General features: G+C 35.6%; 1 protein-coding gene across 1 annotated transcript in view; it reads right to left on the reverse strand.

Annotated features, from left to right (window-relative positions):
- LOC141623738 (2-methylene-furan-3-one reductase) overlaps positions 1–12,376 on the reverse strand; it is a 35,286-nt gene extending 22,910 nt beyond the window's left edge. Inside the window, exons 1-2 of the mRNA XM_074439884.1 lie at positions 11,822–12,376; positions 11,398–11,721 (exon numbers count right to left, since the gene is read on the reverse strand). Of these exons, the coding sequence (XP_074295985.1) occupies positions 11,398–11,721; positions 11,822–12,241 (744 nt within the window). The 5' untranslated portion in view covers positions 12,242–12,376. The remainder of the gene's footprint in view (positions 1–11,397; positions 11,722–11,821) is intronic.
- Between the last annotated feature and the right edge of the window lie 521 nt (positions 12,377–12,897).

Genomic DNA, 12,897 nt, shown 5'->3' on the forward strand with positions numbered 1-12,897 from the left:
AGCACAATAAAGAGGGTCGATTCGTGAGGTTCCTTCTGAAGAAGAAAACTCAGTTTGTTCCGGGCTCTATTATTGTTGTTCGTCTGTCTTTGAAGATCGGAGGAGTTTGTTCAGATCTTGGTAGGCCTCAAGATTATTTGTCCTTCGTTTTATTGGGGTAGTCTCTTTTGTTCCTTTTGAAACTACTATATTTGTTGGTAGAATAGGGTATACTTTTGGCTTATATTGAGCGCGTGTGTACCGGTCTATTGCTGTACTATTTTCTCCACAATAGTGAAATTTGATCTCCTCGCAGGGTGGACGTAGCCAGTTATTTTATTGGTGAACCACGTAAATCTTTGTGTCAACTTTATTTACATTCGTTATTTATTGTTCTTATCACCTTATCAATTAACTGTTTGGGTAACGGGACGCCCCCGTTACAACAATTGGTCTCAGAGCTAAGGTTCTGATTTGGGACATGCTTCCGCGTTAGTTGTCTTTTAGGCGTTATTTGGGTTTCTTGATTTTCAGGTGAAAAGATGTCAGGATATTCACGCTTCCGCACAACAAGTGGTATCAGAGCCCAAGGTTCGACTTGGGCTAGACACGAGGATGCATCAACAGGCCCAAGACTTGAAGTTGTACACTGTAAGGCATGGAACTCCTAGCTCGGGGTGAGTAGCCCAGTCCAGGGCTAAATGGATGAAAGGCGTCATAGGTCTTGCAGGACAAAGACTATTTGTGTACTAGAACTGTTGATCAGGTGGACCCTTATCAGATTGGGTGCCACAAGTCTGGTGGGTCCTTTCCAGGTTGGATGCCAGAGACCGTTTGTGTTCTAGGAACTTCTGAAGTGACGGATCCGGTCCAGGGTATATTGGATGCAGAGGCTGTTCGATATGCATGTGTAGCAAATTCCCAAGAAGGGCACATGGTGTGTCGGCTAAGGGGAGGCTATCAAGACTTCTGATGTTTCGGGTGTCTAAAAGTTGGGGCTATGGTGTTGAAAGGTTCTCCATAGAGGTCAAGGTCCGAGTCAAGATGATGGTCCTTGGTTTAAGGGGAGGATTGTTAGGGTGCAAACTCATGTCCCACATCGGTAGAATAAAGATGGAAGATCATCTTTATAAGTGTCCAGAAAATATAATAGTACGAGGCCTTTTGGGAAGGAGCTCAAGAGTAAATCCGTGAGGGCTTGGCCCAAAGCGGACAATATCGTACTATTATGGGTTGTGGACACAGATGTAGCAGAGGCCAAACACGGGATATTCACGCTTCCGCACACCAAGTGGTATCAAAGCTAAGGTTCTGATTTGGGATTTGCTTCCGCGTTAGTTGTCTTTTAGGCGTTATTTGGGTTTCTTGATTTTCAGGTGAAAAGATGTCGGGATATTCACGCTTCCGCACAACACTCCCTGACTTCTCCCTGAGCCTTTTCCTAAACACGGACGCCTCTCCTAGTGAGCCTCGCCTCTCCTTTCACGCGTCCTAGCCCATCTGACCTTCTTCCATCCGTGGACTCTGTTGGAATATGTGTCCTCCGACAATAATGCAATCACAACTGTTGATCATGATGATCACATGTTTAAGTCTCATTTTAAAGAATACAATTGGGAAGTAATATTTTACAGTCAACTGGTCCACACATATCGGTAATGATTGGCTGACTAGAGTTTGACATTACTGTCGTACGACGGTGGTGATCAGTTGATCCTCTTAGGTCATACCTAAAGGGTAACACTCTTAATTGATCATTTAATTGATCGTATGACGATACGGGTTAATTAAATTACTTAAAATTGACGGACGATTTTGGAAGTAATATTTACGTGTCTCATTGAAATTTGATTAAATGAGATACGGTCTAAGTAATCGAATTGTTTTAATTACTTAGATGAAATTATTGTTTAAGGAAACAATTGCATTTGAATGAATAAATTAATATAAATACAAGATGTTGTGATTTATATTTGGTAAAATATTTTGGTACAAGTAATTATGAATTACTAAGTCGATTTTGTATATGACGTATTTTTATTAATGCATTGATTTTTAATATGTTAAAAATACATAACAATTTTATGTGACATGTGACAAATTGACAAAAATAAAATGGAGTCCATTTTATCTATATGTACCGAAATTAAGGGGAGTATTAGAAATATATTGTGTTGATTATGTTAGTGGTAAACATAATCATTTCCTTCTAAACCTAGCCATGCAACCCTACTTAATCTTGTGAAGACCACCTTGTGCATGCATTGATCCCTTCCTCCCCATGCCACCCGGTTTTTCAAAGAGGAGAACACAATGGTTTTTCTCCTTATTTTTACCTATTATACACTACCAAAAGAAGCTAGTGTATTATTCATTCATTCATAAAAAATTAGAATTTTAGAGAGATAAAAATCTTCCTTCTCCTCCCTCTCTCTTAACCGAAATAATAGAGAGACCAAATAATATTTTGGGTCAATTTTTATACAAAATTAATATTGTTCTAGTAATAATAGTATTAATTTTATTAAGTTGTTACTTTGGGTATAAAACCTTGGGAGGGATTCTCTAATTGAATCCTTGTTCATCCACTAAAGGAAGCTCAAGAACAAGTGAGTAGGAGAACTCACATGTGCCCATATAAACCGAAATCCTCAATGTAAGAATGAAGATTTCTTCCTTATTTTACTTATATTTTGCATGCATAAGATCACCTTTTAATTTTATGGCTAAATTAAAAATAAAACATATATGAATATGTTGTGTAAAGAGATCAACATTTCTAACAAGTGGTATCAAGAGCCTTGGTTGTTTGCATGCAAATCGGTTATAGTTTTTCCGAGTTATACGATTAACATATAAAACTTGTAAATTTCTGTTATTATGGTATATCACGAAATAAATTTATGCATGTTAAAGTTTCTGGTCCTAAAATATTTTTAGGATATTTTGGTTAATTTATGGATTTTTATTGTTCATCTTTATAATAATGGCATTAAAAATATGATTTTATGATTAAAATGTCATTTTCGGACTAAAATTAGCTAAACTTCGTATTTTCCAGTGATTTTTGGATATGTTATCACATGTTTTATCTTTAGATGACCTGTAAATTTTCAGAATTTTTGGAGTTTTTATGCTCAAAATATGGATTTTTCAAGACAAAAATCGATTTTAGAAGAAAAATAGGTTAATATGAGATAAATTTCGAATCTGGTCATAGAAATTTAGTATGTTGTCACATGTAATTTTAAAAGATGTGTGTAAAATAATCGGCTATATTGAAGTCTTTATGCATGATTTATGATTTTTTGATGAAAAATAGCATAAATAGTGGCTTAATTAGTGAATAATTGCTAAAACATACTCCATGACTAAGGAAAAACGTCACATGTTGCATTTTATTATCTGTTTCAGATCTAAAATTGAAAAGTTGATGAATATAATTTTTCTCATGTTTTTATGATTATTATTGATAAATCTGATAAACCGCAACATAGTTTTTCCGATGATTTTACGAAATTTTAACCCAAGTTTTTGAACATTATGAGTGTCATGGTATTTTTTCCAGAATGTTCATAAGTTTAAATTTTGAATTTTGAATTTATTTGGAATTTTTGTGATTTATTTGAAGTTTATAGCATTTTATTGTAATTTGGGTCCATTAATGAACAATTTTAAGAAATATGAGTTAATTATGGTCAAATAGTTAGTGGAGACTAATTTTGAGTCCTAAGAAGGTTAGGGTAATTAACTTGTGCATAAATATGAATTTATGTATTTTATTGTGATTTTAAAAGTTTGAATCACGCAAATCCGTAAAAACCGTTTAATATACGATATTGTCTACTTAAAGGCGATTTAGCATAAAATTGGGCATGTTCATACATATTATAATGCTGCATTTTTATTATGATTGTCATAATTTTATTTTATGTAATTTTTGAATTATGTAGTTTTACTTAGTATGGCCTTAGTTTTTAATTGGTATTACCCGAAATGTATGGGAATATCGATTCGGTTGTAATTTATTGTGATCTCGTATCACCGTTTTGTAATTTAATAGATTTATTTTATTTTAATTACAAATGTATAATAGGAAGTTATGTAATTTGTTATGTAATTTAATTATGCCGGGGTTCCTTGAAGACGGTGTCATTCAAGAAGGCGATACATAAAGACGGTGTTACCTCGAGATGCATGCCAAGAACCGAAGTTCAAGGGACCAATGGAGTTGGTTTCCGAATATGTAATAGTTAATTAGATTTTCTATTTTAGGAAGGCCATACTAGGATTTTTTTTATGTTTTGCATTTTATTTATATGTTGCATGCATCGCTAAATCGCCATAACTAAAACATGCATTATCATTTAATCGAGTATATCGACCATGTCAATTAGAATTATCGTAATTCACCGTTTTAGTTCACTTAAAACGTGATAGATAATAAATTGACATGACCTCTCGCTAAAAATAAACAATTGAGACATAGCCTTACCAAAAGTAGAAACCATGAAAACCTATTTCGCGAGGGAGTGCACTCGGCTATCCCGGGGTACAAACCTTGTTACGTAGGGGAAGTGGGTGATAAATGTCTATCCACCGAATTCGTGTTGATGAGGGTTTCATCGGCCATCCCGTGCCCAAGTTAATGTGAATTTGGATCATGGACACATTTATTCGATATTTGGATTGACCTCAACGGAAGTATTCGTGACCGTAGTCGCATGTGTTCCAGGCTATAGATAAATATTAATGTAAATTTTATCGACCATGAGTTCTAAAAGTAGAATCGATTAAAAGTTAATCCACCGAGTTATATTAATAAGGGTTTCATCGGCTATCCCGTGCCTAAGTTGATATGAATTTGGGTCCTGGAATCATTTATCTAAGTTGGGTAGAGGTCACTAGATAAATGTCATAAAACTTGTTTAAATTATTTTTACGAGTATTATTTTGAAAACGACATATGATTTTATTCCTTCTATATTTTGTTTTGTAGACCGCTCTTATTTCTCATAACAAATGGCAAATCCAAACACCAACGCCACGCCTCTCACTAATACTTCATGGCTCCGATCCTTCATGGATCGATGTAAACATGAAAAGAATGGGTCAAATTTCTCCGATTGGGATGCCCAACTCAAATTAGCCGCCCAAGGTGACGACAAGCTTCGTTACCTCACCGAGGCCTCTCCACCCGAACCTAACACTAGGTCGACCGCCGCCACTAGGGAAGCATATGAGGCTTACCATAAGGAGTCCGCCGCAATGAAAAATGTGTTGATCTTTGCGATGGAGGCGGATCTCCAAAGGAGAGCCTTTAAAATGGGCACCGCTAATGAAATCTACTCCAAGCTTGTGACAATGTTTTCACAAACTCCGCGGATCGTCCAATATGAGGCGGCCGCGGCATTCTTTGATCTCGACTTCAAAGAGGGCCAAAAGGTTAGCCCTCATGTGCTCAAATTAATGGAGCTAGTCGAGACTTTGAAGATTCAAAAGGTTGAAATCCCCAAAGAACTCATTGTAGATAGGATTCTACACTCCTTGTCCAAGGTCAAAGCGTATGTTCAATTCCGGGTGAATTTTAACATGCAAGACAAAGACGTGTCTCTTGAAGAGTTGCACAAGATACTTGTGCAAGCCGAAAGAGACATGGGGTTAAATGTTAACCCATCTAAGGATGTGCTTAACATAAGCACCAAAAGCAAGGGGAAGTTCAAAAGGAATGGGAAGAAGAGTAAGAAGCAAGCTCCCACTTTCACCAAAGCTAAGACTTATGAAGCTAGCACTTCCAAAATCAAGAAGGGTCCTCTTGATAAATGCCATTATTGTAATGGTGTTGGACATTGGAAAAGAAATTGTTCCAAATACCTTGGTGATATTAAGGCTAGAAAGATCACTCCAGTAGGTAAATGACTATCCTTTCTTTTATGTTTCTAATTCAACTATGGAATTGTGATACAAAGTTGTGATAATGTATCCCCTTTTTATTGTAAATAGGGCCTCCACCAAGCAAGGACAAGGGAAAAGAAAAGCAAGCTTGAGAAACCATCGAGAAGCTAGGAATAGCTTCCATGAAACTTCGCTTTTATTGTCTTATTTTAATTATGTTTCGGATTTTAGAACCTTTTGATTTCCGTGTTCGACATGGAAATGTATTTTGGATAATGGTTGTATTTTGGACAATGGTGGCTTGGTTTGCAACCCAAGTCACCCGTTTTATCGTTTTTATCCTTGTTCTAAAATTCGTCTTTATCCGCTTGCTCATAGACACATATGATTATTCACTTAAAGTGATCTAATAGACAACTATAATGATGGGATTCATTATATGTCCACAAGCTTAAGGCTTGTGTATGATCATTTATAAAGTGATATTGAGTTAATGAACTCTCTTAAAGGAATGTCAATCACCAAGTACACTTACAAAATCTAAAACAATTAGTCAAACTATGAGATAGCTCTCCTTATACTTCAAAAATCATTATTTGAGTCTCATATGCTATATTTGAATCTCTAGTGTATTTATTCTAAAGATAGAGTGGGAGAAAAATGAGGACACAACACACAACACTAATTTGTGTACTTGTGTAAATGAGATCTACGCAAGGGAGAATGATTTGTATAAAGATATATCTATTTATATAGTATACCCAATAGATGAGATCTATGGTCTCGAATAAATCTACATGACAAAAGAGATCAAGTGAAGTAATCAAAAGAAAGTTTTGGAATAAGAATGACAACACGAGGAGACCAAAAGAAAGTTTTGGAATAAGAATGACTAATATAAAGTCTTAACAAGAGTTTTTTGACTAGTTTATGATATATTTTGACCAATAGTTTCAATATTGATATTTACTTAAGAGCCTAAATGAATCAAAGCAACATCCTAGAAAATAAACGAGATTTATGACTAGAGGTTGCAAGGATTGATATACCGATATTCTCAATAGCTAAGTTAAGTATTAACCACGCAAAAGTCATTACTTAACCTCATTATGAAAATGAATTGGTTAAACCTCCTTCCGAAAAGGGTATTTTGAAGGACGTGTATTAGATATTATTCATATTTAAATAATGACATTGCTACGCATCATTATGATATGAATGAGTTAGAGATTAAAATCTTTTTCCATAAGGTTAAGATGAGACCACTTCAAAATTGGTATTATGAAAGGATATGATGGGAACATATATGGTTTTATCTCAATAACTTAACAAAGCAATAAATTTCAATTCTTGAAATGTCTCAATTGAGTAGTCAATTGCGAATCATGTGGAATTAAGTGGGAGTTGGAAATTATCGTGTGAAGACATGGAATTTAGTGAGAGCAATCATCTTATAAAAAATTTATAACTCACTACTCATTGAGAATGACGAGCTAATACCTTCTTTTATAAAGGAGTATTTGAGTTTTCAATTCTAGATGAAAATGGACTATGATGAATCCAATCACATCATGAGATGTTGGATAAGTATTGAGACATACACATCGAATCAACGAGAAACGTAGGTTATTCATGTAAATGAAAATGGAATTGCCATTAGCAGTCATGGTCGTTCCTTGAACCTAAGAATGGTTGATCTCATGATTATTAGTTACTAATGTTTCCGCCATTAGAATAATCATGCACATGTCCAATAATGATTCATATGCATAAAAGCATGATGAATCGTTGGCGAGCCATACAAGAAACGTCATGTATTCTCGAGGAGAATTTGATGAGCGATTTCAGTGTTTGACAAGAAGACTCTGTTGTGTGTCAAGAGGTTGCACATATTGCAGTTCGAACACATGTAAGGATTTATGAAAATCCTAAGGTTTTCAAGCTAAAAGGAGAAATAGGAAGTTTGGAAAGATACTTAGTTGAATAAGAAGTTACTCAAAACTAATTTTTCCTAATATGCTAGGACTTGTGAGAAGTGCTAGGCTAATCTTCTTGACAAATTGTTGCAAGACTCTGCAAAACATTTACCTAGTGCATTATGAGTGGATGGAGTACTTGATCAGTACAAGGAAGTTCTTTCAAGATAAAGAGCCGAAACCGAGGTTGGGAACCTAGATGTGTACTTGGTAAGGTTCATGCTATGATAGATAACATGAACGTAAAGGAAAATGCGATTAAAAGAAGTTTGAACACATGGACACATGATATGTTAAACTTCTATTGCAATCAACAAGTGTTTACACATTTACAATATGCATCACAAGGTTGTAATACGGTATTGACTACCCAAGTGTGATGTCGACATTTGTCGTTTGTGTTATTATTAACTCAACTTATACTTTGTTATATCCAAACGGGTTTTAGAGACAGTTGAACCCCGTTAAAGTGAACACGGATTAGCATTGTATTCGCCCATAGTTACTTACATGAAGTGACGTCTCGAAGTGACTAGAATGTGATGCGATTGATGGCAAGTTCAAGTGCCATAGAGTCATATGAGAATGACTAGTCGATCACATAGCCAGACTGTTAGGAACACTTTGTCGGGCCTTATGACCGCTTATAGAGTTCTGACAAATTTATATAGCCTGGTCGTGGCGAGAGCTACTATAGTATTCTAATGAGTCGATTCTTTTGACTAAAGACTGTTCACCTAAGATGGCACAGTTTCAGATTAACTTTGATTTGTGTTACTACGACCTTCGTAAATGGGGTCAAATGGGCATATTTTGGGTTATGATGGTTGTGGCTAGTCGAAGGGAATGAGTGCGATAGGAATTGTCCACCCCTAGTCAGGGTTATAACAATATCTCAGGGCCACTCGAGGAGTAATGAACTGGAAATGTGTGGCCACGCTCGGAAGATATCTATGGTAGATAAATCCGGTCAATCAGTTATTCTTCAGATCGAGGAAACCACTCTCGATATGATCACTTGCAAGTACGACCTGAAAGACACCTTACATTGAGTGAGAGATAGTAACAGGACAAGAGAATTGGTGACGCACACTTGTCGAGGACAAGTGGGAGATTGTTGGATTATGTGTCCTCCGACAATAATGCGATCACAACTGTTGATCATGATGATCACATGTTTAAGTCTCATTTTAAAGAATACAATTGGGAAGTAATATTTTACTGTCAACTGGTCCACACATATCGGTAATGATTGGCTGACTAGAGTTTGACATTACCAAATTGACGGTGGTGATCGATTGATCCCCTTAGGTCATACCTAAAGGGTAACACTCTTAATTGATCATTTAATTGATCGTATGACGATACGGGTTAATTAAATTACTTAAAATTGACGGACGATTTTGGAAGTAATATTTACGTGTCTCATTGAAATTTGATTAAATGAGATACGGTCTAAGTAATCGAATTGCTTTAATTATTTAGATGAAATTATTGTTTAAGGAAACAATTGCATTTGAATGAACAAATTATTATAAATACAAGATGTTGTGATTTATATTTGGTAAAATATTTTGGTACAAGTAATTATGAATTACTAAGTCGATTTTGTATATGACGTATTTTTATTAATGCATTGATTTTTAATATGTTAAAAATACATAACAATTTTATGTGACATGTGACAAATTGACAAATTGACAAAAATAAAATGGAGTCCATTTTATCTATATGTACCGAAATTAAGGGGAGTATTAGAAATATATTGTGTTGATTATGTTAGTGGTAAACATAATCATTTCCTTCTAAACCTAGCCATGCAACCCTACTTAATCTTGTGAAGACTACCTTGTGCATGCATTGGTCCCTTCCTCCCCATGCCACCCGGTTTTTCAAAGAGGAGAATACAATGGTTTTTCTCCTTATTTTTACCTATTATACACTACCAAAAGAAGCTAGTGTATTATTCATTCATTCATCTAAAATTAAAATTTTAGAGATATAAAAATCTTCCTTCTCCTCCCTCTCTCTTAACCGAAATAATAGAGAGACCAAATAATATTTTGGATCAATTTTTATACAAAATTAATATTGTTCTAGTAATAATAGTATTAATTTTATTAAGTTGTTACTTTGGGTATAAAACCTTGGGAGAGATTCTCTACTTGAATCCTTGGTCATCCACTAAAGGAAGCTCAAGAACAAGTGAGTAGGAGAACTCACGTGTGCCCATATAAACCGAAATCCTCAATGTAAGAATGAAGATTTCTTCCTTATTTTACTTATATTTTGCATGCATAAGATCACCTTTTAATTTTATGGCTAAATTAAAAATAAAACATATATGAATATGTTGTGTAAAGAGATCAAGATTTCTAATAGACTCTCCTTCCACTATGCTTCCTTTCATGGCCCATTTCCCTAACAACTTATTAAGTGGGTTTCACCGATTATATAGATATTAGCCCAAACAGTATCCAACATATATGATATGGCTACATATAATCAGTCACACATGACACACCTAATAGAAATTTGGTGGAAAATTATTATATGTTGAATCTAAGAAGATGAAAAGTACCTGAATAACAAGGGAGCCAACATCTTATTTACAACATCTTATTTACCTATCGTCTGTTACTCCGTACCTCCCATACTGATACAGAGATACTTGATCATGAAATAATAATGTGGTGCAGGTCGTGGATGTACGGTAACAGGTACGTACAGCACAAGCTGTGATTTCAAAAACATTCGCAATGCGTCAAATGTTCACTTAGATCTGAAGTGCGTTCACTGTCCTATTCTAATCCGTCTTTTATAATCAACTTTGTATTAACTACACAAAACCAATACGCCATTTGCAAATAGTAAAATACAAGATGACTAGAGGGAAATACAAACAATTTTGGGATATTCTCTCGTGTACCTCTGAACTTTTTCGTTTTCTAACATATACTCCTCTTTTTTTGCAAAAAAACTTTGACCCTCAAAAACTTTGGCTATAAGTTCGAAAATTAATAAACGTTTTTTTTTTTTCAATTTGACCGTGTTTAAGAGGTCTTTAGTTTGAAAAAGAATTCACCGATGTCCCAACTCGTTATCGAGAATTATGGTCGGTCAAAGTTTATTCGTTAAAAAAGCGTTGACCAACCATAACTACTGGCTACGTGTTCAAAAAGCGGTGATTTTTTTTTTTCAAATTCAAGGCTTTGACGAGATAATTGGTTTGAAAAAAAAAATTACCGTTTTATGAACTCGTAACAGACCTCGGTCATAGTTTATTTGTGAAAAAACGAGGGATACACTTTATAAAACGAAAAAGTTTCAGGTACACGAGAGAATACCCCCAACAGTTTTCTAGAGCATTATATCACAGGAAAAACACGGGGATGAATCCGACATTTGCACATGCACCGGTGTCTAATACTTATAATCGAAGGTAAGTAACATAGATGATATGAGTCTATATATAGTCCACACATGACACACCTAATATAAATTTGGCGGAAAATTATTATGTTGAATCTAAAACGAGGAAAAGTACCTGAATAACAAGGGAGCCAACACCACCAGCACCACCAAGAACGAGTATGGACATCCCAGCAGAGAAACCGGCTTTCTCGAGACCTTCATAGGCGGTCTCAATTGCTAGAGGGAGTCCAGCAGCCTGTGCAAAGTCCAAACTTTTGGGTTTTACAGCCAGTAATTTTTCCTCCACTGCTGTATACTCTGCCAATGACCCGAATTGCTTTGGCTCATCTAAAGCTTTCTCATTGATGTCTCCATAAACTTCATCTCCTACATTGAATTCTTTCACGTCACTTCCTACTTTTACTACTACACCGGCAACATCATAGCCTGGGACAGTCTGCACTAAAACGGAGTTTTGTCTAAGATGCAAAGTCCATTAAGTTAAACATAATGAATGAGACATCCAAACAGAAAAGAGAGAGGGAAAGTGAAATTACAGGGAGAGGAGAGTCAGAGGCCTTAAACTTGCCAAGCCTTCTCTTAAAATCAACAGGATTAAGGGCAGCAGCAACAACCTTAACCAAGACTTGATCAGGTTTCAAGTCAGGGACAGTAACATTGTCCTCTAATTTAAGAACATCAACACTTCCATATTCCTGATATACCCATGCCTTCATTTCCTTGGGTATGCTCGATGCTGTTATAGATGCTGGGGCAGTTTGGGCCATTGCTGATATTCTAACACAATGCGTGTATTTTCGAGTGCCCTTTTTGTAGCATATGGTTTTAGTCGTAAACTTTGAGGAAGTTTTGGAGACGGTTGAGAGGGAGGAGAAAGAGAGTGAAGGAGTGTTTGGTGAGGATGAGGTGTTGTGGAAGAGAGTGATGGAAGGTGTGGTGCTGATTACAGTTTCCATCTCTCAACTTATCTCTTGTACTCTGGAAGTGTGGAAGTGAATTTATTTTATTTTGAAGTTGATTGAAATCGTTGCAGTTCACTGGTCTATGTTGTCTAACAGGCGCTAGTTGTGTCACACTTGTGTGGCCCTTGTGGAATTTAATCAGCTTCATGATTGTTCCTCTAAAACTCATGGCAATTAGAATGGTGGTTAACATCAAAATATTACGGGCTACTTATATTTGTGGACGATATGTCTTCGCTTGTTATTTCAGTCACTTTTATATTCTAATAAATATACTCGTTATTTCTGTAGCTTCTATATTCCTCAACGCTCATTTCCTCCTCATCCGCTTTAAACTAGTCAAACTCTGCCCTTAAAACGCTCCTTATATGCTTTTCTAAAACTCGCCCAGCCAAATAGTTAACCACCTCATGACCATACTCCTAAGTCCTCAGCATCTATCTATATAAAAGTATAATAGATGAAACACTAGACACATGATAGTTTCACATTCACTCTCAATATTGATTTTTCCGCCTAATATTCCAAGCTTGGGCATCATTTGAGCCCACTTCCATTTACACGGCTAACAAGAGCCCATTTAATATTCATTTTCCAATCCAGTCAACCATAATAAAGAAATATTAGAATAATCGGTAATAATAAATAAA

This window comes from Silene latifolia, chromosome X, assembly GCF_048544455.1.
Source record: "Silene latifolia isolate original U9 population chromosome X, ASM4854445v1, whole genome shotgun sequence".
NCBI classification, from domain to species: Eukaryota; Viridiplantae; Streptophyta; class Magnoliopsida; order Caryophyllales; family Caryophyllaceae; genus Silene; species Silene latifolia.